Source organism: Mytilus edulis, chromosome 2 (genome assembly GCF_963676685.1).
Source record: "Mytilus edulis chromosome 2, xbMytEdul2.2, whole genome shotgun sequence".
NCBI lineage: Eukaryota > Metazoa > Mollusca > Bivalvia > Mytilida > Mytilidae > Mytilus > Mytilus edulis.
This window is the reverse complement of record NC_092345.1, coordinates 99,637,579-99,663,358: the sequence shown is the minus strand read 5'-3', so window position 1 is coordinate 99,663,358 and position 25,780 is coordinate 99,637,579. Positions and strand designations below refer to the sequence as shown.

The 25,780-nt window shown below is 30.7% G+C and overlaps 2 protein-coding genes across 4 annotated transcripts in view; one reads left to right on the top strand and one right to left on the bottom strand.

Moving 5' to 3' along the window:
- LOC139513655 (ankyrin and armadillo repeat-containing protein-like) overlaps positions 1–11,289 on the top strand; it is a 32,144-nt gene extending 20,855 nt beyond the window's left edge. For all 3 annotated transcript variants that reach the window (XM_071302346.1, XM_071302345.1, XM_071302344.1), the window contains 10 exons: positions 2,454–2,870; positions 4,312–4,405; positions 4,877–5,027; positions 5,493–5,646; positions 6,681–6,842; positions 7,318–7,556; positions 8,226–8,384; positions 8,719–9,143; positions 9,640–9,689; positions 10,623–11,289. In XM_071302346.1, the coding sequence (XP_071158447.1) occupies positions 2,454–2,870; positions 4,312–4,405; positions 4,877–5,027; positions 5,493–5,646; positions 6,681–6,842; positions 7,318–7,556; positions 8,226–8,384; positions 8,719–9,143; positions 9,640–9,689; positions 10,623–10,885 (2,114 nt within the window). In that variant the 3' untranslated portion in view covers positions 10,886–11,289. The remainder of the gene's footprint in view (positions 1–2,453; positions 2,871–4,311; positions 4,406–4,876; positions 5,028–5,492; positions 5,647–6,680; positions 6,843–7,317; positions 7,557–8,225; positions 8,385–8,718; positions 9,144–9,639; positions 9,690–10,622) is intronic.
- Positions 11,290–13,601: 2,312 nt separating this feature from the next.
- On the bottom strand, positions 13,602–22,849 carry LOC139513661 (histone deacetylase 11-like). Its single transcript, XM_071302352.1, has 10 exons — positions 22,657–22,849; positions 22,029–22,180; positions 21,422–21,522; positions 19,856–19,972; positions 18,553–18,735; positions 17,118–17,214; positions 16,444–16,513; positions 15,749–15,857; positions 14,874–15,081; positions 13,602–14,236 (listed from the first exon to the last, which is right to left on the bottom strand). Exons 1-10 carry the CDS (start codon positions 22,824–22,826, stop codon positions 14,187–14,189), a joined length of 1,257 nt encoding a protein of 418 aa, XP_071158453.1. The 5' UTR covers positions 22,827–22,849; the 3' UTR covers positions 13,602–14,186.
- Positions 22,850–25,780: the final 2,931 nt, after the last annotated feature.

Here is a 25,780-nt window from a genome sequence, read left to right as displayed (position 1 = left end):
TCTGAAACCAAAGCATTTAGAGCAATCTAACATGAGGTTAAATTGTTTATCAGGTCAAGATCTATCTACCCTGAAATTTTCAGACAAATCGGACAACCTGTTGTTGGGTTGCTGCCCCTGAATTAGTAATTTTAAGAAAAATTGGCAGATTTTGGTTATTATCTTTAATATTATTATAGATAGAGATAAACTATAAACAGCAATAATGTTCAGCAAAATAAGATCTACAAATAAGTCAGCATGACCAAAATTGTCAATTGACCCCATAAGGAGTTATTGCCCTTTATAGTCAATTGTTAACAATTTTCATAAATTTTTGTTAAATTTTGTAAATGTTTAGGAAATATTTTCCACTGTAATTACTGGGCCAAGTTCATTATAGATAAACATAATTGTAGCAACAAGAATGTTCAGTAAAGAAAGATCTACAAACACATTACCATCACGAAAACACCATTTTGTTATGAATTTATCTGTGTCCATTGTGTTAATATGCACATAGACCAAGGTGAGCGACACAGGCTCTTGAGAGCCTCTAGTTTGTTTTAACGAAACTCTGCCTGCTAAGACAACAATGTTTGTCTTTTCAAAGGAAATAAGATTCAATATACCCTACTTTTCTAATGATTAATGCCATAAGATCAGTTCAAATAATATTTTTGGAGAAAAAAACTATCAGGATATTGGATTACTTCCAAGTTTCACTTAATTTGACAAAAAACAAAACACAAGAAAACCATCTACTTATTTATACATGTATCATACTTTAAAGAGAATGTTACTATTTTTGTGAAATAGAACTTCTGTATGGTAAGTTTGTGATTGCTTCAGATTGTTCTTATTGGCTAGCAATTGCAATACATAGTTTTATTTTTGAAAATAATCTATGATCTCAGGTCAGAAAAGATTTTTTTAAATCTCAAATATTAAAAAAATGTACACATATATAAAGTCTCCACTTAACTTAAAACTTTCATTATTTGGTTATACATGTAGAACTTATTGTAAAAAATAACAAAAAATGATTACTGTGGTCATTTGCATGTGTTTTAAAAAAAGTATTTAGATATAGAAATAAAATCAAATATAGACCAGATTTTAATGCTTATTTAAACATGGCTATTAAACTTACTGACCAATATAAAAATGTAAGAAGTAGTATTTAAAAATAATAAGTGTAGTACAAATTGCATAAGTTGATGATTTAGTGATGATAGTGTGGTATGCAAGTGATTGTTAAACAATGATTATAATAACCTAACTAAGTATCAAAACAAATGTAACGTAAAAATCCTGAATAAATTGTAAAAAACAAATTATCAGCTGTTCTATCAAAACATAGATGCTACCAAGGAAGGCGGTATGAAAATGGAGTTACCTCCCATAGTCTCCTTTTGATTCTCACTCATATTTGATGTGAATTTCCTTGATTCCATGTATGTGTTATAGGACAGTCCTAAATGTGCACAGAAATGTATTGATAGCTTATACATTCTGTAATTTTTATATTATAAATAAGCTACATTTTATCAGCGTACTAACATATACAATATTTTCTGTAAGGTTTATTTAAAGGTAAGTAATGAAGTGTGGTATAGTCAGAAGGTTGACACCTAGACCGGTGCAATACACATTCGTGTGCTTTATACAAATTGTGTGATGTTTTAGGAAATTGGATTGTGTGATTTTCATTTGTTGAAATTTTTGCAGCTTTATTTTGTTTTTAATTAATAGACATTATTTAGACAGTATATATACAATACCATTTTGTAGCAGTACAAAGTAGAAAAATAGAAAAGTAGAAAAACAATTACAAAGATTAACCTGTATACATAAGTACAAAGATTAACCTGTATACATCAGTATATAATCAGTATACAAGGCCTTGCAGTATGAATCATTTTACTCCAGATAAAATGATTTTTATTAATACTTTTTTAATGTCCTAACTGCATAATTTAGGATGACAGTTTATATGCATACTATATACATACAGTGATGTTAGTGAATTGTCAATTGGAACTTCTATGGATTTACATAATTAAAATTGTAGTTTTGTGGGTATGATGTCCAATGTGTGTATCGTAAGAGGCACATCATGCAAAGGACATTATTTGGCACAAAGGTGAATAACATGTACATTTATAATGAAAATAATATAGTGACTTAAGAAAATCATTGGAATGAATCCCTTTATATCAAACAGTTACAGAGTAAGTGAATAAAATGTTTAAAGTTTTTGTGATGGGTTTCTTAACAACCCACAGATGACAGATCTTTCCATCTCAATCAAAAGTTGTGTTGAACACATAGACCTAGAATAAAATTCTGTCAAATATTGAGATTTTTTATCTTCTTTTTTTTGTCAAGAGTGAAATATAGATTTGACAATGATATCTAGAACAAATAAAATAAAGTTGTATACATAGTAAAGTTAAGCTTTATATTTTTAGATGCTGTACCAGCACTGGTACTATTGATGTATTCAGACAATGAAGAATTACAAGCTGTGGCAGCATCTGTTCTCTGTAACATCTCACAGGAAGATGATGTTAGAGTGGCACTCACAGAATCCAATGCCGCTGAAATACTCATTAAACGTTTGATGTCTCCTAATGAAGACATACAGTCTCGGTCCGCCATTATTCTGTCAGATATCGCCTATGTGGAAGGAAATCAGTCCATCATATCAGACAAGGGAGGAATCGAGCCACTGGTAGAGTTGATGGACTCAGAGGGGCATGATGTGTTAGTGAATGCAGTAAATGCTGTACGAGTATTGTGTGATGGGAATGAGATTAACCAAAATGCTATAGCAGAATGTGGTGGCATTCCTCCATTGGTAGAATTTCTCACTTTAGTCAATTTTGGTAGGTTATTTGTCTCTTGATTAAAACTTGTAGGTTTGAATATTATCTATAGTGAAGATTACTGATATGATGGCAAGCATAAGGAAGTCCATTAAATTTCTGTTTTTATCAATCCTATAATTCTCACAAAATTTGAGACAGTTAATAAAAACATAAATGAATTTAGTTGCAGAAAAGCATCATGGTAACACAAATCTATAATCGTTGACTGTAATAAAAAAATTGATTAAGACATCAACATGATCAATAAAGTATTCAAAACATTCACGGTATACTTTTGAACTTGAACAGAAGTTTCCTCATGACCAATAAATTACATCTAAAGAAAAATTTCACTTTACTCGTATAGCAACAATTGCAGGTTTCATGATTTTTTATAATTTATTATACGACCCCAAAAAAATTTTGGGATCGTATAATGGTATGATGTCGTCGTCTGTGTTGTCTGCATTGTCGTTGTCGTCCGAAGACACTTTGGTTTCCGGATAATAACTTTAGTTTAAATAAATAGATCTTAATGCAATTTTTTCAGAAGGTTCAATACCACAAAATAAAGGTTGGGATTAATTTTGGGGATGATGGTCCCAACCATTTAGGAGTTAGGGACCCAAAAGGGGCCCCAAAAAGCATTTTTCTAGTTTCAGGATAATAACTTGTGTACAAGTATTTCAATTGCTCTGAAATTATATCGCAATGTTTAAAACCACAAGTAGAAGGTTTTGATTCATTTTCAGGGATATGGGGCCAAAGTTTAGGAATTAAGGGCCAAAAAGGGGCCAAAACAAGCATTTTTCTAGTTTCCAGACAATAACTTGTGTGTAATTGTATGGATCTCTCTGAAATTTTACCACAACGTACCATATAACAAAGGGGAGGCTGGGATTAAGGTTTGGGTTAATTGCCCCGAAATATGTAGGATTTAGGGGCCTAAAAAGGGCCAAAAAGAAGCATGTTTCTAGTTTCCAAACAATCATGATGATAACTTGTGTTTAAGTGTATGGATCTCTCTGAAATTGTACTACAAGGTTCTATACTACAAAAGAAACCATGGAATTGAGTTTAAGGGTTATTGCTCCAATGGGGGTTTCAAAAAGTGGGGGGATTTTTTGTTTACCATTTTTTCAAGGGATTCCTTTTTTTCAAAATTTTTCAAATTTCAAATTTTGAAAAGTTTCAAGAAGAAATATTTAATTGCACAGTATTGTGGAATAGATTTGTAAGATCTTTGACCACATTAATTTTGTGACAAAAACCCATATTATGTAAAAAATTTGATCACAATCCAAATTCAGACAGTATCAAGCTTGAATATTGTAACCAAATTTGCCCCAACTGTTCAGGGTTCGACCACTGGGGTTGTATATAGCTGCGCCCTGCGGAGCACCTGGTTTCAACATTAGACCAATTTTAATTAAAATTTTGTACATTTATTTTATAACAGAGATGCTTCAGGCTGTTGCAGCCTCTGCTGTGGCGTCTGTGGCTGCTGGCAATCCAAAGAACCAAGAGGATGTCATTAAAGAGGGGGCAGCTAAGTATGTCTAATTACAATATATATATTTTTATTTCTACTGTTTGAATAGCATTTTAAGTCAGCCATCAACTAAGTGGACCCAAATTTCAGCTTTTATAATCAATAAATAGACATGATATTTCTCTTTTTTCTGTAATGTATATTATAACCTAATGGAAGCCAGATTTTCCTTTTCAATTACTGACATATAAAGCTAATTTTTCAGAACAGAGCATTTTTCTTTCCTTTATTGGTGTTTCAAGCCACTCAAATGACTCCTGTGTTTCCTCTTTACAACAATGGTTCTCCTGTTAAATCTCACTGTAATACATCATTTTCAATTCAGGATGATATCATACAACATATTGAATCTGTGTGTATAATCTTATCTTGAAAGAAGTTATTTGGAAATTAAAATTATTGATGCCAATATACTTTGATGAAAAAAATCGTTAAATCCTTGTTATAATGTATACTTATTGTTTAATTTTAGGCCTCTGGTAGATATTGTTAACAGTCTAAAGAAAGAAGATGTAAAATTGAAGGCAGCTAAAGCCATAGAAGCTCTGTCTGATCACAATCCTAAGAGCCAACAAGCATTTATTGATCTAGGTGCACAGAAAGCTTTACTTAAAATTCTTAAGGTAAATTATCTCAGTTAAATATAATATGTATAATTTCTGTAATACACTATCATTTATATGCATTAAAGCAAGGAATGAAAAATACACATTCTGAACACATGATGACATAAAGCTGTCTTTTTACAGATTTTATTTTGTTGTTGGGTTGCTATGTCAGTGACCCTACATCTATGTTAAGTCATATATTTATAAGGATCATAATCAATAGAGGAGAAACAATACCATGGCAGTAAGTTTGACAGAATATTTTTCTGATATCGATTGTATAGATATGTCTACACACTTTGATTTAAGCTAATAGAATGAATTGAATAAGTTGAATCATCAAGTCAGCTGGAAAACTGCAAACAAACTAAAAACTATACATTAAAAAAGTCATTTCATCCTTTCTTTCAAAGAGGAAATAATTAGCTGTGATTTCCAAACCTACTTGGTATTTGATATGTGTAAATATATTGTATTTAGAATCAGAGTGTAGAAGTGAAAGAACAAGCAGCTTGTGCATTATGGGCCTTGGCTGGTCAGACTAAAACCCAACAGAAGAAGATAGCTAAAGATACTGGTATAACTAATATCTGTGGGATGTTGTTAGATACTACAGAGAGTATTGTACAAGTTGGTAAGTATTTAGAATTTTAAAAGTAGTGTTTGTGTTTCTTAGTCTAGTTGTCTATGTAGTGTTTATTAAAACATGTGCCAAAGGAAAGTCCATTAAAACATGTGCCAAAGGAAAGTCCATTAAAACATGTGCCAAAGGAAAGTCCATTTTGAGTTATTGAAGTCTATTAACAATGTTAAATTCCTGATGGGGTTTTAACTTCAGTTAAAGTTTTCCAGTGAATTCAGTGTTTGAGCTACAAGTTTACATTAAATCTATTCAGGGGAAAAGATTATACTTTCATATCAGTTACAATAAATTATGGTGTTTGATGACAGAAGTTCAAGCTACATATGAATTTCAACTATATAGAAAATAAGAAATCTGGAACAAAAATTGTAAAAATTTTAAAAGTGATAATTTGAAAATTATATCTATTTATGTGATCATTTTGTGAAGCACCTAACAAACACAACTAAGGTAGACTTTCAACTAGTAAAGACATAATTCTATAATGTTCTGTTATAATATGATTTATTATATACTTAGTAGTAAATACAGATAAATTGTATGTGTAATACAATCATTGGCAAGCGTGCTGTATCAGCCACCCGTGATGATATCGATATCAGCACGGTTGCAAAAGCTTTATCACACCTTTAATCTGTATGACGTCACGTCATCGATTGCAGTCACTGTTGCAAAGGCTTTCAAATCCCTAATCTGTATGACGTCATGTCAAAGCTATAATCTGTATGACGTCATGTTACATAAAAAACATCTACTTGAGGTATATGTATATAATAAAGTGTATATGATATGGTTTTTTAAATATCACACACCATATCAACCCTCAACCAATATAATCCCTCGAGCAGAGCTCTTGGGATTATATTGGTGTCTCGGGTTGATACAGATGCGATATTGAAAAAGCCATATGATATTCTCTATATATAACTATGTTATAAATGTAATTGCAATATCATTTGGAAGAGAGACATTTATTACCATTCAGACATAATTGTATTATTAAAATATGTATACTCTATTTCTAGGTTGTCGTATGGCGATATCACTTGGGAGAGAGGACATTGATTACCAGAATCAGTTGGCTAATACCAATGCATTTGAACAGTTAAACAGACTTTTACAACCTCAGAAATACACCAAAAATGTCATATTAATGGCTATCAAAGTACTGGGAATACTGTGTGTAGGTAAGGTCATTTATGGTTTTATTTGCATTGATTGTCTCTGTGGGCAGGTCAGTACTGCTTTTCAGAAGTCACTTAAACAATTTGAAAATAACTCAATATCTTATTCCGATTTCACTCAGTAATAAACTTTGTAATGAGATTGTTCTTTTTAGTCAGCCTTTGTCACAAAAACTTAAATTTATTGGTCAAGTTTGTTTTTTAAGATAAGGTATTTCCTTCAGAAACTATGTATATTATAACAATTTTCAGTATGTTAATAATGTGTAAGGAGTAGACTAGCATGTCTGTCTGGCATACTCTAGATTAAAAAAAAAAAAAAAAAGAAGCAATAAGTGAATTTATCTTTACCAAGTTTTTTTTTTCCAATGAAAAGTATTTTTATATTTAAGTTTTTAATAATTTTCAGTTTGACTTTCAAATTGTAAGACTTTATAAGATGACGGACTTTTCATGCATTGTTTTTTCAATATAACAGGTGTTGCAACAACTAATAATAAAGTTACACAAAAGCGGATTGCTGAGGAGAGAACCATACCTACGTTGGTAAACCTATTGAATGACCCACTTAATGACCCCACAGGAGAGGTACAAGTGGAGGTGGCTATGTCATTGGGATGTATAGTCCTCAGTAATCCACACAACCACGAGTTACTAAGAGATATCAAAGACTTTAGTTTTGATGTTTTACTCGATCTTCTCAAGTACCAAGATGAGGTATATAATCCATACATATAATAATTAAAATTGCCAGATTTTGATTGGTTAATATAAGGGAGATCATTTACTCTATCCCATGGCAAAAACTGTATTATCCTTCAAGGAGAAACTTAATCAAGTATGCTCTTAATTGAATATGGTACAAGACGTCATAGTTTATTTCTTTTAATTGAAAGTTTGATAGACAGTAGTAACAGAACGATCAGTATAAAAAATTAAATAACTCATAGCTGAGAGGGTGAAATAGCAGATTGTTGCCCCTCAAAAAGACATTGTCGAACCTTGGCTCCTTCTCAGTTGACAATGTTTTCTCTGTGTAACAATCAGCTCTATAACCATCTCCAGTATGTGTAAATAACCCTTACATATAACATATAAGTATATGTAAGGGAATTCAGTTTTAGATGTATTACTTGGTATTTTCAAGTTCAAAGATGAGGTATATAATCCATACTTATAATAATAAGAATTATATAGGGCATGTAAGGGAATTCAGTAATGATGTATACTAGATTTGTTCATAGACATATGATAAAGCTGCCTGTTTTTTTTTATATCTAGGAATGATCAGTGCATTGCCATAACACTACAGAAAATAGTATTATGACTGATTATGTTGGCACATTGTATGTATTTGTTTTCTTTAATGTTTATTTATTTTGTCAGGAAATCCGATTGAGAGCTGGTATGGCTTTAGCCATTTTTGCCTTCAACAATACACAACAACAGTTTGCTATCAGAGAGGCTGGTGGCATCAGTTATTCAGTTTTCCAAGATTTCCTGGAGTCAGAAAATGAAAATTATGTATGTGAGGCTGCATTTCAGGTGAGTGACATTATCAATAACAATTTTAGTGTTTAACAACTTCCTGAATTATAGTATAATATTGTCATATCATTATAAATGAACCAAATTAATTTCTTATGCATGTTTTATTCTACATGAAATTTAATGAAGATATTGCTGATTTAATCATATCAAGTTAAGAATTAGCTGTTAGAAAAATGTCTGTAAACAAGTTTCTTTTCCATGGGTGTTTGAACATATAGTTGTTAACCAGTTATTTACCAACTATTTCTGCTTTCCCATGTCATTGACTGAAATGTGAAATATATTCTACCATCGTATTACCATCAATATTTGTGTCTCTGTTTTATAGATTGTAGTGTTAGCTCGAGTAATAGTAGATGATGATCAAGTGACATTAACAGCAAGGGGAGTAACTATACTTGTCAACAAAGTTAAATCACATGATGATAATGTTGTTGTCAGAGCTTCTAGTTTACTGGCAAGTTTAGCCCACACCAGGGCCGGTATACCTGATGCCATGGTAACTGTGGGTGCCATTGATATTCTTGTTGAACGTCTGGCTTCTGCCAATGATCAGGTCCGCAGTTCTACTGCAATAGCTTTAGGTTATTTGACATTCAATAAAACAGCTGCTAGAATTCTACTGAGTGCTTGCAGAAATACTCCAGGTTTATACAAAAAGATGATGGAAAATATTGGGAAAACTCCTAAAATCAGTGAAGATTTCTTACAGGATTTTAAAAGAGCAAAGATTGTTGGATTGCCTTCACAATGGTAAGTTATCATTATATATTGAAGTAAATGTAAAGAGAATATACTCATCTCTTGAAATCTAAAAGAAAAATTATTGATACTTTTTACTGTATAAAAAAAAAATGGAATTTGAAATTTAATAAGCTCTGTTTCTTTTTTGTTTAACCAATTGAGGAAATAACAAATTGTGTTATATGCAAATATGTGACATGTTTTGTGTATAAGTCATAGAAGCATGACAATTTTTCTGTGTTCATCTTGGGATCCTATCAAAGCATGAAAAAAAAAATGTTTTCAAGTAATCTATTGTATTATTTATTTTTTACTAAATGTCACCTCAAAATAACTTTTACAAATTGTGACTTGGATGGAGAGTTCTCATTGGCATGTATACCACATCTTCTTACATCTAATAAAAAAATCATTGCAGATTTTATATATGACATCTCCAGATAAGTTATTTAGATTTGTAATGAAATGTTAAATATTATTTAGAAATTGTATGTTTTTCTTCTAGCCTTGAAATCAATGGAGGACCCCCTGTCAAGCCACCAAGTAGGAGAGATGGTAAGTCAGTGATAGGTTAGATGTTTGGTCAAGTCATGGTCATAGTGACAACATAAAATATAAGTCATAATGGCTGGTAATATAAAATCAATATGTCAATTATAAAGATTGTCTGTCAAAGATACCAGTAAGTAGTAACTCGTGAAAAATTGTATTATTAAGTACAGCAGTAGGAACACAGGGTTTATACATGATCATTTATACAACCAATACCAATCTTTTCTGAATTGATATTGTAAATAATTGTAAACAAGGTAACCCACTTTTGATATTATACTAGAAAATGTTGGTGCTATATAAAATCAAGTAAGAAGTCTGAGCATTGTTATGGAAGTGTGCACAGAATAAATTGATTTATATATCTACAGTTCAAATGTTCCATGTTGACAATTTTCTTTTATTATACATTAAAAGTGCTTTGTTCTTCAATTCATTACTTATGTTTAGAATGATTTGTTCTCGAAACTTATACATATATTTCTGATTAGAACGATTTGATCTCAAACTTATACATATATTTCTGATTAGAACGATTTGATCTCAAACTTATACATATATTTCTGATTAGAACGATTTGTTCACAAACTTATACATATATTTCTGATTAGAACGATTTGATCTCAAACTTATACATATATTTCTGATTAGAACGATTTGATCTCAAACTTATACATATATTTCTGATTAGAACGATTTGTTCACAAACTTATACATATATTTCTGATTAGAACGATTTGATCTCAAACTTATACATATATTTCTGATTAGAACGATTTGATCTCAAACTTATACATATATTTCTGATTAGAACGATTTGATCTCAAACTTATACATATATTTCTGATTAGAACAATTTGATCTCAAACTTATACATATATTTCTGATTAGAACACTTTATCTCAAACTAATACATTTATTTATGTCTTTTTACAGTTCGTCCAACCACAGCTCACTCAATCAGAACTACATCAAGTCGTGCTCAGTCTGGTCGTAAGAAATCTCCTGTTCCAAGTGTGATAATAAGTAAATCAACAGAAAATAGTAGACCGTCTACAGGTGTCAGAACTAATTCAAGGGCAACTAACTCTCGGGCAAGACCTTTGTCAGCCGCCTCCTCAACTAAAACACGTAAAACTAGCCCTTCTCCAGAGACAAGTTTTAAGACTCGCTTATCTGCATGGAAGAATGAGAAATAGAAACTAATGTAGTTTGATAAGTTGTATGTAGTTTATTGTTCTGTGAGAAATATTATTTACAATCTTGTGTAAGTGCTTGAACAATCAGTGAGATTAGTACATCTTTATGAATGTAGTTTTTTGTGATACATGCAGTCATTATTTTGAATGGACTTCAAGTGGCATAGGTTGATACAAAATGTTTCCTGTAACACAGGGTTTAAGCTAGGATTTTGAGGGCTTTAGTCACTTTTGCGCGCTATTAAAATCAACCTTATTTTGTGTAAAAGCAATGGACCTTTGATGCATATTACTAGCTTCATCTTTTGACTTAGTTAGATTTTAAGGGATTGAGGCACCAGCATGATTGGCAGTTATTGTATGATTTTACTGTATTGGCCATTATTATGAAAGATTCTGACATTTTGCTAGTACATGTATTAAGTTGGACACAATGAGAACCCTATTTTGATACTGCAATTTATTTTAACTATTAGAGAAATAATGTACAGTTCATAATACTAAGCACTGGGAAGTTTCATTACATTCAAGAAAACCAAAGTATATATGTTTAAAGACTAGGAAATGACCTTATTGTAACGTAATGTGATACTGCAGTTCTACCTTTCTACTTAGATTGGAAAACTTATTGTGTATTTTGTTTACAACTTTTGCCTTTTGTAACTACTATACATCAAGCAACTTTTTATGAAGAAATTTAAATAAACTGTTCATCAATAACAGCTTTTTAAGATATGTTCAAGTCTCTGATTTTTTCCCCTGTGATCTGATTTATATGGTAGGGTTTTTTATTTGTACTTTTTTTTATACATTTGTATATTGTTTATATTTTTTTGGTAAATCATATTTGCATAAATTTTATATTTATTTTATCATGATAGAAATTAAAATGCTTTTATGTTAGTTTTGTTGTTAAATATTAGCTAAAGTGGTGGTATTTGCAGAATCTAAAGTCAAAATTTTGTACAAAAAACATATATGTATATCTATAACATTGGGATCTGTAGTAAAAAAAGGTTTCATACTTGGTACAAGTAAACTTCTATCAAAGATTCAAATTTTGGTAGGAATATTTTTGACACATGGATATTTTGTTGATTGTGAACTGTATAAATGTCCTAAAACTGAATGTTTTAATGTTCACATGTTTATTTTATTTTTTTAGTATTTCAAAAGCAGAAATATAATGTAAAACTTTCACTTTTTTTTGGTCATGTTTCAAACAAGCAAGGATGTAAAAAAATATTTACAGGGTAAAACTCAAAAAATTAGATCTGTTTAATCATTACTTTGTTTTGACATTAGATTTCGATTTATCAGGTCGTTTTTCAGAAGAGATCTTCATTATCTAGAATAAGAAAACAATAGAAAACTTGTATTTGAATAATTTAATGTCAATACATATAAAATTTGCATAAAAAGCATAAGCTATTATTTTAATAAAAAAAATTGTGAGGACGTTAAAAGAATCTATGTATTTATTTATTGCTTTGTTTTCTTATTGCATTTACCATCTGTGATACACGTTTGTTTTATGTACTACACTTAGTTATGATGTAATTTGTTACTTTTAAATAAATATTTTAAATAGTTAAAATACTGTAGACTCAAGTTGTTTTTTTAATTACATAAGTTCTGCAAATTTCCTAATGTGACCTACTGAATTAGACTTATCACTGGGTTTATATTTACACAAGCAACACAACTGATGTCACTTGTGGAGCAGGATCTGCTTACCCTTCAGGAGCACCTAATTTCACTTCCATTTTTTTGTGTTGCTGTCTTTAAGTTTTTCTTTTTTATGCCCCACCTACGATAGTAGAGGGGCATTATGTTTTCTGGTCTGTGCGTCCGTTCGTTCGTTCGTCCGTCCGTCTGTTCGTTCGTTCGTTCGTCTGTTCGTTCGTCCGTCTGTCCCGCTTCAGGTTAAAGTTTTTGGTCAAGGTAGTTTTTGATGAAGTTGAAATCCAATCAACTTGAAACTTAGTACACATGTTCCTTATGATATGATCTTTCTAATTTTACAGCCAAATTAAACTTTTGACCCCAATTTCACGGTCCACTGAACATAGAAAATGAAAGTGCATGTTTCAGGTTAAAGTTTTTGGTCAAGGTAGTTTTTGATGAAGTTGAAGTCCAATCAACTTGAAACTTAGTATACATGTGCCCTATGATATGATCTTTCTAATTTAAATGCCAAATTAGAGTTTTGACCCCAATTTTACGGTTCACTGAACATAGAAAATGATAGTGCAAATTTCAGGTTAAAGTTTTTGTCTTCAGGTTAAAGTTTTTGGTCAAGGTAGTTTTTGATGAAGTTGAAGTCCAATCAACTTGAAACTTAGTATACATGTGCCCTATGATATGATCTTTCTAATTTAAATGCCAAATTAGAGTTTTGACCCCAATTTTACGGTTCACTGAACATAGAAAATGATAGTGCAAATTTCAGGTTAAAGTTTTTGGTCAAGGTAGTTTTTGATAAAGTAGAAGTCCAATCAACTTGAAACTTAGTATACATGTTCCCTTTGATAAGATCATTCTAATTTTAATGCCAAATTAGAGAATTTATTCCAATTTCACAGTCCTTTAAACATAGAAAATGATAGTGCGAGTGGGGCATCCGTGTACTGTGGACACATTCTTGTTTTATTCTGTATTCAAAGAGAGAAAATGTTGTCATAACATTTATTCACAAAAAATTGAAAAGAGAAAATGTTGTCATAACATTTATTCACAAAAAAAATTGTATATTTAACAATTTCACCATAATTATAAATGTTAAAGCATGTGAGATTTTGCAAGATGAATACATTTTTTTCTGCAAATCCAATTCATATATAAAAATCTACTCAATTTCTATAATTTTTTTCTATTCTTAGCAAAATTTCAACAAATCGGCATTTTTACACACCTTTGATAATTTTAATTATGGGTTTCAAATAAGTTTTACTGCCATTGTTATCCCCTGTCAAAGTGAAAATGACCTAATAGCATAATGACAATATCATATAAATACCTCCATTAAAGGTGATAGATATGATAAGATACAATTGATATCTGCAGTATTGTTGATGATGCCAAAAAGTAATACCTATTTGATTTACATCATGCAGACACATAAACATATATTGAGTTAAACAAGATAATTTAGTAGGGCAAAATAATGATTACAGAAAACATCTGTAAATATTCTATGCCTTTGCAGTTCACGTATAAAGAGGGCAGAGCAATCAAAATTGAAGTCATTAAGATATCCCAAGTTCAATGTATTATTTAGTTATTAGTTCTGTTCAGATCCTTATAATTCAGACTGGGTCTTCTTAGTTGTCTCTGCATGTTCAAGATGCTCTGAAAAACATAAAAATGAAACAAAGTATAACAACTATCAAAAAGATGTAAATAAAATACTGAAGATTAAACAAGAAAGTGTCTATGGGACACAGAAGCGGCATTTGTAAATATGCAAGAGTTAATAAAGTAAAGCTAGATTGATGGAAACGGCAAATTCAGCTATTTTCCTTTTTTTAAAGGGACAAAACTGGAGAACTATTAAAATAAAGCCAATCATATTCTAACTTGATCTGTGTTTGGTGGTAAGAAGCATTGAGTATAAGTTTTATAACATTTGGATAAGCCAAACTAAATTAGAAAGTGGAAATGGCCAATTTAGCATATTTTATATTTATAAAGGGACATAACTCAAATTTCCATGTGAAAAAAAAAAGTTCCAAAAGATAAAAAGCAAGTATGATTTGATAAAAATAAACACACAATAGACAAATTGTTCTGTCAAAAAAAAACCTAAGCCAAACCTAACCTAAAAAAAGACCTGATATCTAAAAAAAAAAAAATGACATAAACTGCAGTTTTGCAAATTATCACAAAATTCTATCATTTTTAATTGTTTTTTAACTCCCCTGCATCTACCTTAATATCAAACATTTTCTAAACTGTAATGCAATTATAAGATGATCACTTAACATACCTGATTCCTTATTTCCTTTAGGTGGAAAAGTGTGTTTTATTGAATTATCAGATTCCCTTGATATTAAATTTTTTTCTTTCAAATTTAAAATAGAGTCTGCTATGATTTTAGCTGTTTCCATAGTGTATCCTCCACTGGTTACCATGACAATTGGTATGTTTTTTGCTCTGACTTTTGTAAACACAATTTCATCTCTCTTTATAATTCCCTGAATACAAAAAAAAAACAAAATACAATAAATTTGCAAACTACCCGGTAATAAGATGTCCATCTTGTTACATGTAAATTCAGTGTTGGTGTGTGACATTTTATTTTTCTTATTACTTAGTATGGGTGTATGACAGAAAATTGATTACTTTCTGAAACACTTGATGTCACTCTTGGATGATATGGAAGTTTCTTGCTTTAGTTTTAGTTATCTTTACTCTTCATAGTTTGTACTGACTTTATCTTTCCCTGTTCTTAAATCTCTTTAGTTTTGGATGTTTTCTTAGTTATTTCACTACCATTGTATATTACTGTGTCCTACCAGTGCAGTAACATCAAGTTTCCCATAAATATTCTCTAATGAATAAGGGTCCCTATTAAGATACATATGTTATCATTATATATTAATGTGTGCTTACGTCTATGGTAACATTAAGTCTCCCTTAATGATCCCCTTGTGAGATACATATGTTATCATTATATATTAATGTGTGCTTACCTCTATGGTAACATTTAGTCTCCATTAATGATCCCCTTGTGAGATACATATGTAATCATTATATACTAATGTAGACTTACCCCTGCAGTATTTTTTTTAGTTTCCTTTAAGGATCCCCTTTGTAAGATACATATGTTATTATTATTATTATATACTTATGTGTGCCTACCTCTGCAGTGATATCCAGGTTCCCTAAAGGATCCCCTTTTAATATATCTGTGCCAGCATTGTATACTATAATATCTGGTTCAAATTCATTTAATGCTTCATCTATTGTGCTGAAAGATGCATAAACTTATTAACTTAAAAGCCTTAAGGATGCACTTAGGTGAGGTTTTGGAATTTGTGTCAAATGTTCAGACTCCTTGGTGTTTTTCCATACAATACAAGGTAAAATATTTTGTTTTGGGACCCAAATAATACCAATGCAAATACAAAGTAAAAGTCTGAGTCAGACTTTTCCCGCCATATTTTAAATCTCAAATATCTCAAAAAGGAGGTCCATGACCTATCAATAAATTTAGCTTATTTTTATCCTTAACCAATGCTCTACCGGCTTACTTAAAGTATAAATTTTAGATTCTTAATTTATTAAATTTCACCCGAGTACATGCTTAAAGAACCTGAATTGCCCACTGACAACCTCTTTACTTTCAAATTAAAATCTACCTCCATCATTAGTCTATTGTGTAGAGTAAGTTTGCTATTATCTAATACATATTCCTTTTACAAATAATACAATTGTTCTAAATTAGTTAATTATACTAAAAGGTCTAAAATACATTAGTTTTGAATGCATAAATAAATTACAATACACTTTAAATATATCCTGTAAGGAAACATTGGAACTTTAGTATTGAATACCTTTTAACTTTTTCTAAATACTCTTCATCTTTTGTGTGGTGTAAACAGTTTGCTCTTTTCTTTATAGCAGCTAAAACAAATAAATGAAATAGCTCAATCAACAATTGTATCCCAGCATATCACTGCATCTGTGTTCATACAAAGTATAAATGGCATTGAAAGTTTTTACTGAAGTAGCAAAACACACCACAACCTCAGTATTTTGTAGTAGGAAGTCCTAATCCTGATACATGAAAGCATATTTTTTATTAAAATTTCTCTAGTTAAGTAAAATAAATATCATTCTTTTCCATGTGTAATATATTTTGTAGCATCATTTTAGAATTTCATTTTGAAATTTTTATAAGAGAGTCAAAAGATATCAAAGGGACATTCAAAACTCATAAGTTGAAAATAAACTGACAACAGCATGACTGGTTAAGAAAAAGACCAACAATTGAACAATAGTTCACAAAACACAACATAGAAAACTAATGACTGAGCAACATGAACCAGGACAGAACTAGTCAACTAACATTAATTCTATCAATATAGAAATAAAGCGTGTTTCATTTTTCATTCAATCTGCTGTCTACCTCTTGAATTCCAGTTGATTAATTTAGATAAAACCCAATACGTGCATACATATCAGACCTACCTTTTGCTGTTAAATCTCTAGGATATATCAGACCTACCTTTTGCTTTTGAATCTCTAGGATATATTGCACCATTATAAACATCAAGAATATATACACTGTCATCATTAAGGAAATCTCTCTCATGACCATTTCCCTGTAAATAATACATATCTCAGTACATTTATTTGTAGTTGTCGTTTGTTAATGTGGTTAATAGGTGTTTCTTGTTTTTTTACATAGATCTTTATAGCTTGCTGTTCAGTATGAGCCAAGTCTCTGTGTTAAAGACCGTACCTTGATCTATAATGGTTTACTTTTACAAATTGTGACTAGGATGGTGAGTTGTCTCATTGGCAATCATACCACATCTTCTTATATCTATACTTCTAACACTTTTAATTTCTATTTGCCTGCTCAGAAACCACAATTTGAATTATAATCTATTTTCAAAGGTAATGATGTCAATAGAAAACAAAAAAAATAGCAGGTTTTCAAACCTTTAAATAAATTTAGTAAACACATTTTTGCATAAAATATTTTGAATATCATTCAAATTCCAGAATCTTTAGTGTTGTGTGCAATTCTTTGTGGACTGATTCTTTTCTTTTCTGTTTGTCTTGTTTCTTTTATATAGTGTTGTCTGTCCTATGATTTATATATCATTAACCATACCAATTTTACTGTACAAAATTCTAATTTTAATAATAAATGGATCATAAATGTCTTGTGCAGATTTTTAAGGTTTATTGAACTTATCTTGCCTATTTACTGAACAAGATTGGAGTACAATTACTGATCTATACCTGATAACTATACATCAATATTCATCCAACAACCTTTTTAGTAGTAAACTTTTCAAATGATAAATTATCAATGTTTAACTTCTGCTAAAGTCACAATTTCATATTTCAAGCAATACAGCACTAGTGCAATATAACGGAATATTACTTTTTAAATCAGAGCTTACTACATTTAAGGATGTACTTAGGTGAGGTTAGGTGAAAATTAATAAATTAAGAAGTTAAAATTTATACCATAAGCTGGTAGAGCATCAATTAAGGATAAAAATAAGCAAAAAATATTGATAGGTCATGGACCTCCTTTTCGAGATATTTGAGATTTAAAATATGGCGGGAAAAGGCCGACTCAGACTTTTACCTTATATTTGCATTGGTATTATAAGGTCTCAAATCAAAAGAACGAAAATTAAGAATCTTCTAAAATTTTGGTAATTGACCTTTCATGAGCAATTAAGTCTTATATGAAAAAATAAATGGGTGTTATGGGGCAAAATATTTTACATTGTATTGTATGGAAAAACACCAAGGAGTCCGAACATTTGACACAAATTCCAAAACCTCACCTAAGTACATCCTTAAGACAATATTTATACAATAACCATATTTTATAAATGAACCTTTTGACATCACAATAGGCATTCGTCTGGAGACAATCATGCAGTAGCCATAGTCAATACAAATAAATTATTTACCTGGTGGGCATCGAGATCTATAATCATGGCTTTCTTTATTTTAGGGTCAGATGCCATCAAAAACTTGATAGCGAGAGTAATGTCAGCATAAACACAAAATCCTCCGCCATCTTCTCCATGTGCATGATGAAAACCTCCTCCAATGTTAATGGCCCAACCTTTTTCCACAGCAAGCTTTGTAGCCTTAAAAGTATAATTTATAATTAAAACCTTATGATTTTCTGTTCTTATTCTTCTTCTTATAAACAACAACGCTTACATATTAGATAACACGTTTGCTATTGTTTTTAAACCAAAAGTAGTTTCTTTCAGGTAAATGTCAAGAGTAGAGTATACTTTTAATACTTGGTCTTAATGTTGTATGCTAAGTGTTGGATATTTTCAGTGTTCTAATAAGGAATTCTTACTACTTAGAATTTATTTCTGCTTGATTAATATTGTCAATATGTAGACTTGATTTAAAGACACCCAGATATATGGCAGATCAATTATTTATTGTCATGGCTGAAATATTGGTTTAAGATTAGAAAAATTTGTAAGGGTTCCGCGGAACCCAGTGTCTCGCCTACTTTTGCTGTTAATCACAGGCTCAACAAAAATGAGGAATAAATCAATAAAAATATTCATCTAGATACTAGCTTTTGAACATAAACATTCTGTCCAAGTTTAGTACAAATCCAAAATAGTATAAGAAAGTTATTAAAGTTTTGAAAACTTTAACCACAGAGTGAAAGTGTTGTTTCCTGGCACAAAATCTAAGCCCATTTAAAAGTAAAATAGAAAAAAATGGATTTATTTTTTTTCAAAATTTACTTTTGGATACTATCTTATGATCATAAACAAGCTTCTGTCCAAGTTTGGTACAAACCCAGGATAGTTTAAGAAAGTTATTAAAATTTTAAAAACCTTAACCACAGAGTGAATGTAATGTTTCCCAGCAGAAAAACTAAGTCCATTTATAAGTAAAATACAGAAAAAATGGAATTTATTTTTACAAAATTTACTTCTGAATACTATCTTATGTTCATAAACAAGCTTCTGTCCAAGTTTGGTACAAACCCAGGATAGTTTAAGAAGGTTATTAAAATTTCAAAAACTTTAACTACAGAGTGAATATTTGTGGCCGCTGCCGCCGCCGACGAAATAGAGGATCGCTTAATCTCGCTTTTTCAACTAAATATGAAAGGCTCAACAAAAATGAAGCATAGCTAAGTTCATTTTATTGAAGAACATGGTGGTATTTGTCTGCACATTATGTTTTGTAAAAGTTTTATTTTGGAACATAAAAAGAAGAAATAATTACCAGAATGGTTCCACCCGTTTGGAATCTGAGTGGTTTGAGTAATATTTTCTGTAAGATAAAGTTGGGTACTAATGCCACTGGTAATACTTCTGTAATCCTGGCAACAACAGAACTCCACTGAAACATAAAAAAAATTAATCTCATGAACTTTATCCACCTGTTATACTGTTAAAGTATTCTATTTTAACGCTATAATTTAATGGATAATATTAGACAAAATGATAATGACAAATGAATTGTAGAGGGATGAAGTCACCCTCCAGTTGATAGTTGAAATCTTTGAGAGAGATAATTAATTGTACTTTTATGTAGAAAAATAACATGATTAAAAATTTTAAAAGGCCAACACATAGAAAAAAGAACTTTTCTTTTCTTTTACTGTCAACAAGTTGATTTTCGAAGAAATTTCTACCTACAATTCAAACAAGGACACTGCCAGGGTAATGACATTTAAAATATATAGATTCTACGACTGCATCAAGTGTGATACGATATTCATCCACTGGAGACAGTTAAATTTTCAATTTTAAAATGTGAGGCATGAAGATAAAAAAAAATTAACCGATTTTATTGTCTAATTCCTTTTAAATATTATAAATAGAAAGTTGATATTATATTCAATGTATACAATTGCAAAATACAGATTCATTTGCTTTGAGAGTTTGGTTGGTTGATAAAAAAAAATGCTTAAAAGGTCATCTAATGTCTTTCACATTTAACAGGTTTCAATAAATACAAAATATTGATTTTATTAAAGAAAAATATAAAATGAATAAACACATGAAAGAGATTGTGCAAGAAAACTATAAAAAGCTGTTCTTTAAAAAATTAAATTCTTTAACAGAAAATAATAAATTATTTATCTATAGTAAATTCAAAAAGAAATATGAAACTGAGCCTTATTTACTTAAAGAGAATAACTTTGAAATAAGGAAAAAATTCACTAAATTAAGGGTGAGTGATCATATTTTGGAAATTGAAAGGGGTAGATACAAAAATATAAAAAGAGAAGAACGTTTATGTCAACATTGTTGTCTAAATAAAATAGATGATGAAGAGCATTTTTTATTTACATGTACAAAAAATAAAGATTTGAGATTTGAATTTTTGCAAAAAGTTAAAAATATCTATTCCGATATAGATAATATGGATAATTTGGATAAATTGGTTTTATGTCTTTCTTGTCCGTCAATTATGCAGTATGCTGCTTCATTTGTTAAAAAGTCATGGTCACTGAGGAGGGTGGACTCAACAACTGCATAATAGATACATATATGTATATAATGTTTGGTTCTTTTGTTGGTTTTTTCTGTATGATGTATTGTAAAATTACTATGTTGATTTATGTATGCCTTCAACCCATATGGGTACAAATGTGCATTATATTCAATAAACTTAAATAAACATCCAATGGAGAAGGAGAAAACTCCAATATCTATTGGACAGATATTTTATACATGTTTTATAAATAATAATGTGGAAATGTGTTTATTTCAATGACATCAAAATGTTGCTAGGAAAATTTATAATAATAATACAAACTTGAACTTCTTAAAAAAAACTAACTGTTAAGTTGTCCAGATATTTCTGTGTATGAACAACTAAGAGATCTTGTGATGTGGCTTCTTTTGGTGTTACAACATCTGTCTCTGATAACATGCCTGCCTCTGTAATATGGATCAACTAATTTAGTATGAGAATAGATAGCAGCAAAAGATTCCTGCGGTTGGTTCATTTCTATCATATTTGTTTGACATAAATTGTTTTGTATATACATGTATTATGCAAAAGAGTTGTTTCAAAATTTTCATGTCGTGCCTTTTACAGGCAACTGTAAGGCATGATTTTTTCTCATTGTTGAAGGCCATATGGCTGCCTTAAATTGCTTACATCTACTTAATTTTAACTCTGGTGGATAGTAATCTCATTGGCAATAAGTCCAAAACTTTAAATAACAAAAAGACATTTATATATAGTCATTCTTGTCTGACATTCTGCAAATCTGATCGAAAGGTGGTAATTAAATGGTTTCTCACATTCTGATTTATGTGGACTATGTTTTTGTGTTTATGTGTATCTTAAATTTTGTGATAACAAAGTGAATTCTGTATTTTGTCTATAAAATGTTGATTGATTATGTATGGAGCAAAAAAAAAATAAGAAAAAGATTTACCTTTCAACATCTGAAAAACTCTTCCCCATTTCCCAGCATCAAATGGGTGAAGTTTCTGCATTCCAAAAGCATTTATGTTGTACTGATTAGTGTATACAATTGGCCATTGTTTAGGTTCTATTGGAACATATAAGTCAGTGGCATGCAACTTTCTGTGGATAAAAAATGTCAACATAATCAGAATAGAAACAATATTTCAAAATCTCTTAAAAGCACCTGTTATAAAAAATAAACTTATAATGATACAAAACTAGAACAATCGTAACCCTTAATCCAACACTAAAAAACCCACAAAAATAGATCTGCTTTTAAGACTGCAGTTATAACAGCAAATAATATAGAAACTGTCGTTTTTTTATAGTTTTTTTATTAAACATTTGAGCATTCTTTTGAAATTGAAATAATATTTTTATATATTTTCAAACAAGGGAAAAATTATGATACTATTTTAAAAGTTTATATATTTTTAAATATACCATTATCTTGTCTTATTTTTATGCCTGAAATTGCCTGAATTAAATTGTACTATACAACAATGAACACATAATGTATAGGAAATCCAAAACGAAAGTTGATGTACTTTCACTTTCGCTAATCTGAAATAATGTCAAACCATATTATTTAATACCTTGATGTTTCTGCTGCCATCACTGTAAAAGTTGATTTAACACTTAATCTATCGGATTTTTCTAGTGATGATGCAGACAGTATCACTGCAAATCTAAATAATGTAGATCTGATCTTCAGTAATGTCATCTCATTTTCCTTTTTCCTGTAAACATAAATTTCCGAAAGCATTTTCTCTTCGGTACATTTCGGATCACATCGAGTTATTTGTCAGGATTGCATTATGAATAACAGTAACAGTAATTTGTCATTAGTGCATGACCGGATAAACTTTCTGTCAGACGATAAAATAATCGACTGATTTTGACGAATCACGTTATTTTTTTGTTTCCGAAAAATACGGTAACAATAATTATTTGGGCCCTCGATCTATAAAACCAATATCATTTGTCTGAGACTACTGTTCAGGATTTGTATAGTAGCAATAATTATAAATCTTACGACTAAGGCAAAATTTAACCAATTTGACGCTAACGAAAGCAAAAAATGACTATTTGACGCGTGGCGGTAAAGGGCATTCCTATCCTCTTTTACAGGTTAATTAACAAATAATCAGTCACGGATGAAAAAGGAAAATATGTATTAACATGATTAAGGAATATGGGATATTCCACCAAATATTTACGCAAAAGTAACCATACATCATAAATTTGTTACGACATATCATGGTGAGCGTCGTAATGTCCATATGGTACCTTCATGCTGAATTGCGGTAAAAGATCTTGCCAAATGACGTTACGATTTTTTTAGTTGTTTTTTTTGGGGGGGGGGGGGGGGAGATCATTAAAAAAAATTGACTGATTTAGTCGAATCACGTTATTTTTTCCCCCAAAAATAACGATAACGATTAATTATTGGAAACCACTGATGAATCACGATAAAATTTCAACCGGCAATTTGTTACGGACTGTTAAAACCGGACTATTACAACGGTAGCCGAAAATGACCATTTGACGCCTGACGGTTTTTAAAGAGGCATTTCTATCCTCATTTATATATGACTAAAATAAGTTTCCAGGTTTGCAGAGGTTAAATCACTTCTATGCATTATATAGGGTCTTCAACAAGCAAGAAAATACTGCACTAGGAGGCGGGCTTTAGCTGGCCCCTGAACACAAGTGCCGTATATATATGTAGGACTCTAAAGATTTTTCTCTAAAGTGCGACGAGGAGTGCCTGGACGCCAAAGTACGATGGTCACGCTAAAGTGCGATGGTTTACGATAAAGTACGATGTTTCCATACGCTAAAGTGCGATGGTTCGGGAAAATATAGACGTGAAAACGTAGTTTGATTATGACGTTATAACAGTCGTTTATACAATCTAAAAATTGAACACGCCGGAAGATACAATGTAAATCACAAATGGCGTACTAAATTATAATCCTGGTACCTTTGATAACTATTTTTTATTAACACCTTTAAAACCAAATGTCACTGAATGACTGAATTGATTTAAACCTAACCGTGCTTTTATTTGTCGGCTGAGGCAAATCACATTTTATCAAATATTTTTTCTAAAAGTGTGCACATGTTTAACTACATTAGGATCAACATGATAAAATTACCCACCTAGCAATATGTTTTAAATTTCCTATGACGGTAACTCTGATAAACATAATTCCGAGAAGTTAGTCGTGATACCTATGTCTCTGGTGATACTTATTGATATCGGCAAAATACTTATTTCGTATAAAAGTATATCCAGAACATTCGAGTAGTCAGTACGAAGTGTTCCAAAGACTCCTCAGATTTACATGAACACATTTGACAATTGGGAGTCTCGCTCATATTTATTCTATACACAACTTGATTCATGGGTTAACAGTGTGTTCGTGTTAACAAATTAACCCGTGTAGACTTAAAATAAAGTTTGTCGGAAAAAGCAAGGTTAACATAAGAGAATGCATTTAGACTGCTTTTATTTCATATAACTTGAAATTCTCTTTTAAGAAAAGACTTTCCAAAAAAGGTTTGAAAATATTCAGGTTAACATTTGAATTGTAAAAATGATCTAGACCAACCGTATTGAACACATTTCCCGTATACTGTGAATATAGATATAGGAAGATGTGGTGTGAGTGCCAATGAGCCAACTCTTCATCCAAATAACAATTTATAAAAATAAACCATTATAGGTCAATGTACGGCCTTCAACACGGAGCCTTGGCTCACACCAAACAACAAGCTATAAAGGGCCCAAAAATTACTAGTGTAAAACCATCTACCCATTACATCCTCGATGCAGCGTAAATCCCAATTCGACATAATCTATTCTGATCTAGGTCATAAATTTTAAACTAGCAATACAAGACACACTTTGTCTACCAAGGAAATTATTTATTGGTTCCAAACCTAAATCTACGGGGAAAAAACGATTTAGGGATATTCGTCATTACTTCAAGTACTGAAAATAAATTTCGCGGACTTATATTGCCAAGTTTAAAGAATGTGTTTGCTTGACAAGACTGCTGTCCATAGAACTGTGCATTTGGTAAAACAACTAAAAGTGTCAGTTAAGTAGAGAACAGTTTCAATTATGAGGTTTGACAGTTTTTTTTTCTGAAACCAAGTCAAAATATCTCTAGGGGAGGCAAAGAACAACATAAAACATGAAAAAACTGCAAACATATGGGCTCTGTACGTTCCACAGACCCACGGACATTCTAGTGACTCCTATTAAACAGGTTCGAATTCAAAGCCCTGCAGCTGGATAGCAAGTGCTATCCACCAGAGTATGATTTTTATAGCATGAGGAGTTGAGGTAAGCTTGAAAATGAGACAACTATCCACCAGAGTATGATTTATATTATATAAGGAGACCAAATTAGTTCAGTTGCATTCTGTCTAAATTATATGCTCCTGATTATAGTAGTTATTGAAATAATGTATGCATATGGTATGTATCTATACTAATCAATATTTTGTTTTCTTTGATTTGTGTTTCTTCTTGCTTATTTTTATTCAGAACGAATTTCTAAAAGACAATTCTTGGTAAAAAATTGTATAGCTAGCAGTTTTTTTATTTTATTTCTTTTTTGGCCATGTCTCAGGTTTACTCTTATAAACCATATTCATTATTATCTGTGACGCCGGTCTTCGACTTGCATAGTGACGTTACCTAAC

Coding starts and splice junctions, on each gene's coding strand:
- LOC139513661 (XM_071302352.1), bottom strand. CDS start 22,826: ATGCTTTCGGAAATTTATGTTTACAGGAAAAAGGAAAATGAGATGACA. Junction 17,215..18,552: donor TAGATCTCGATGCCCACCAG/GTAAATAATTTA, acceptor TATTATTTACAG/GGAAATGGTCATGAGAGAGA. Junction 14,237..14,873: donor TAAAGGAAATAAGGAATCAG/GTATGTTAAGTG, acceptor TATGTTTTTCAG/AGCATCTTGAACATGCAGAG.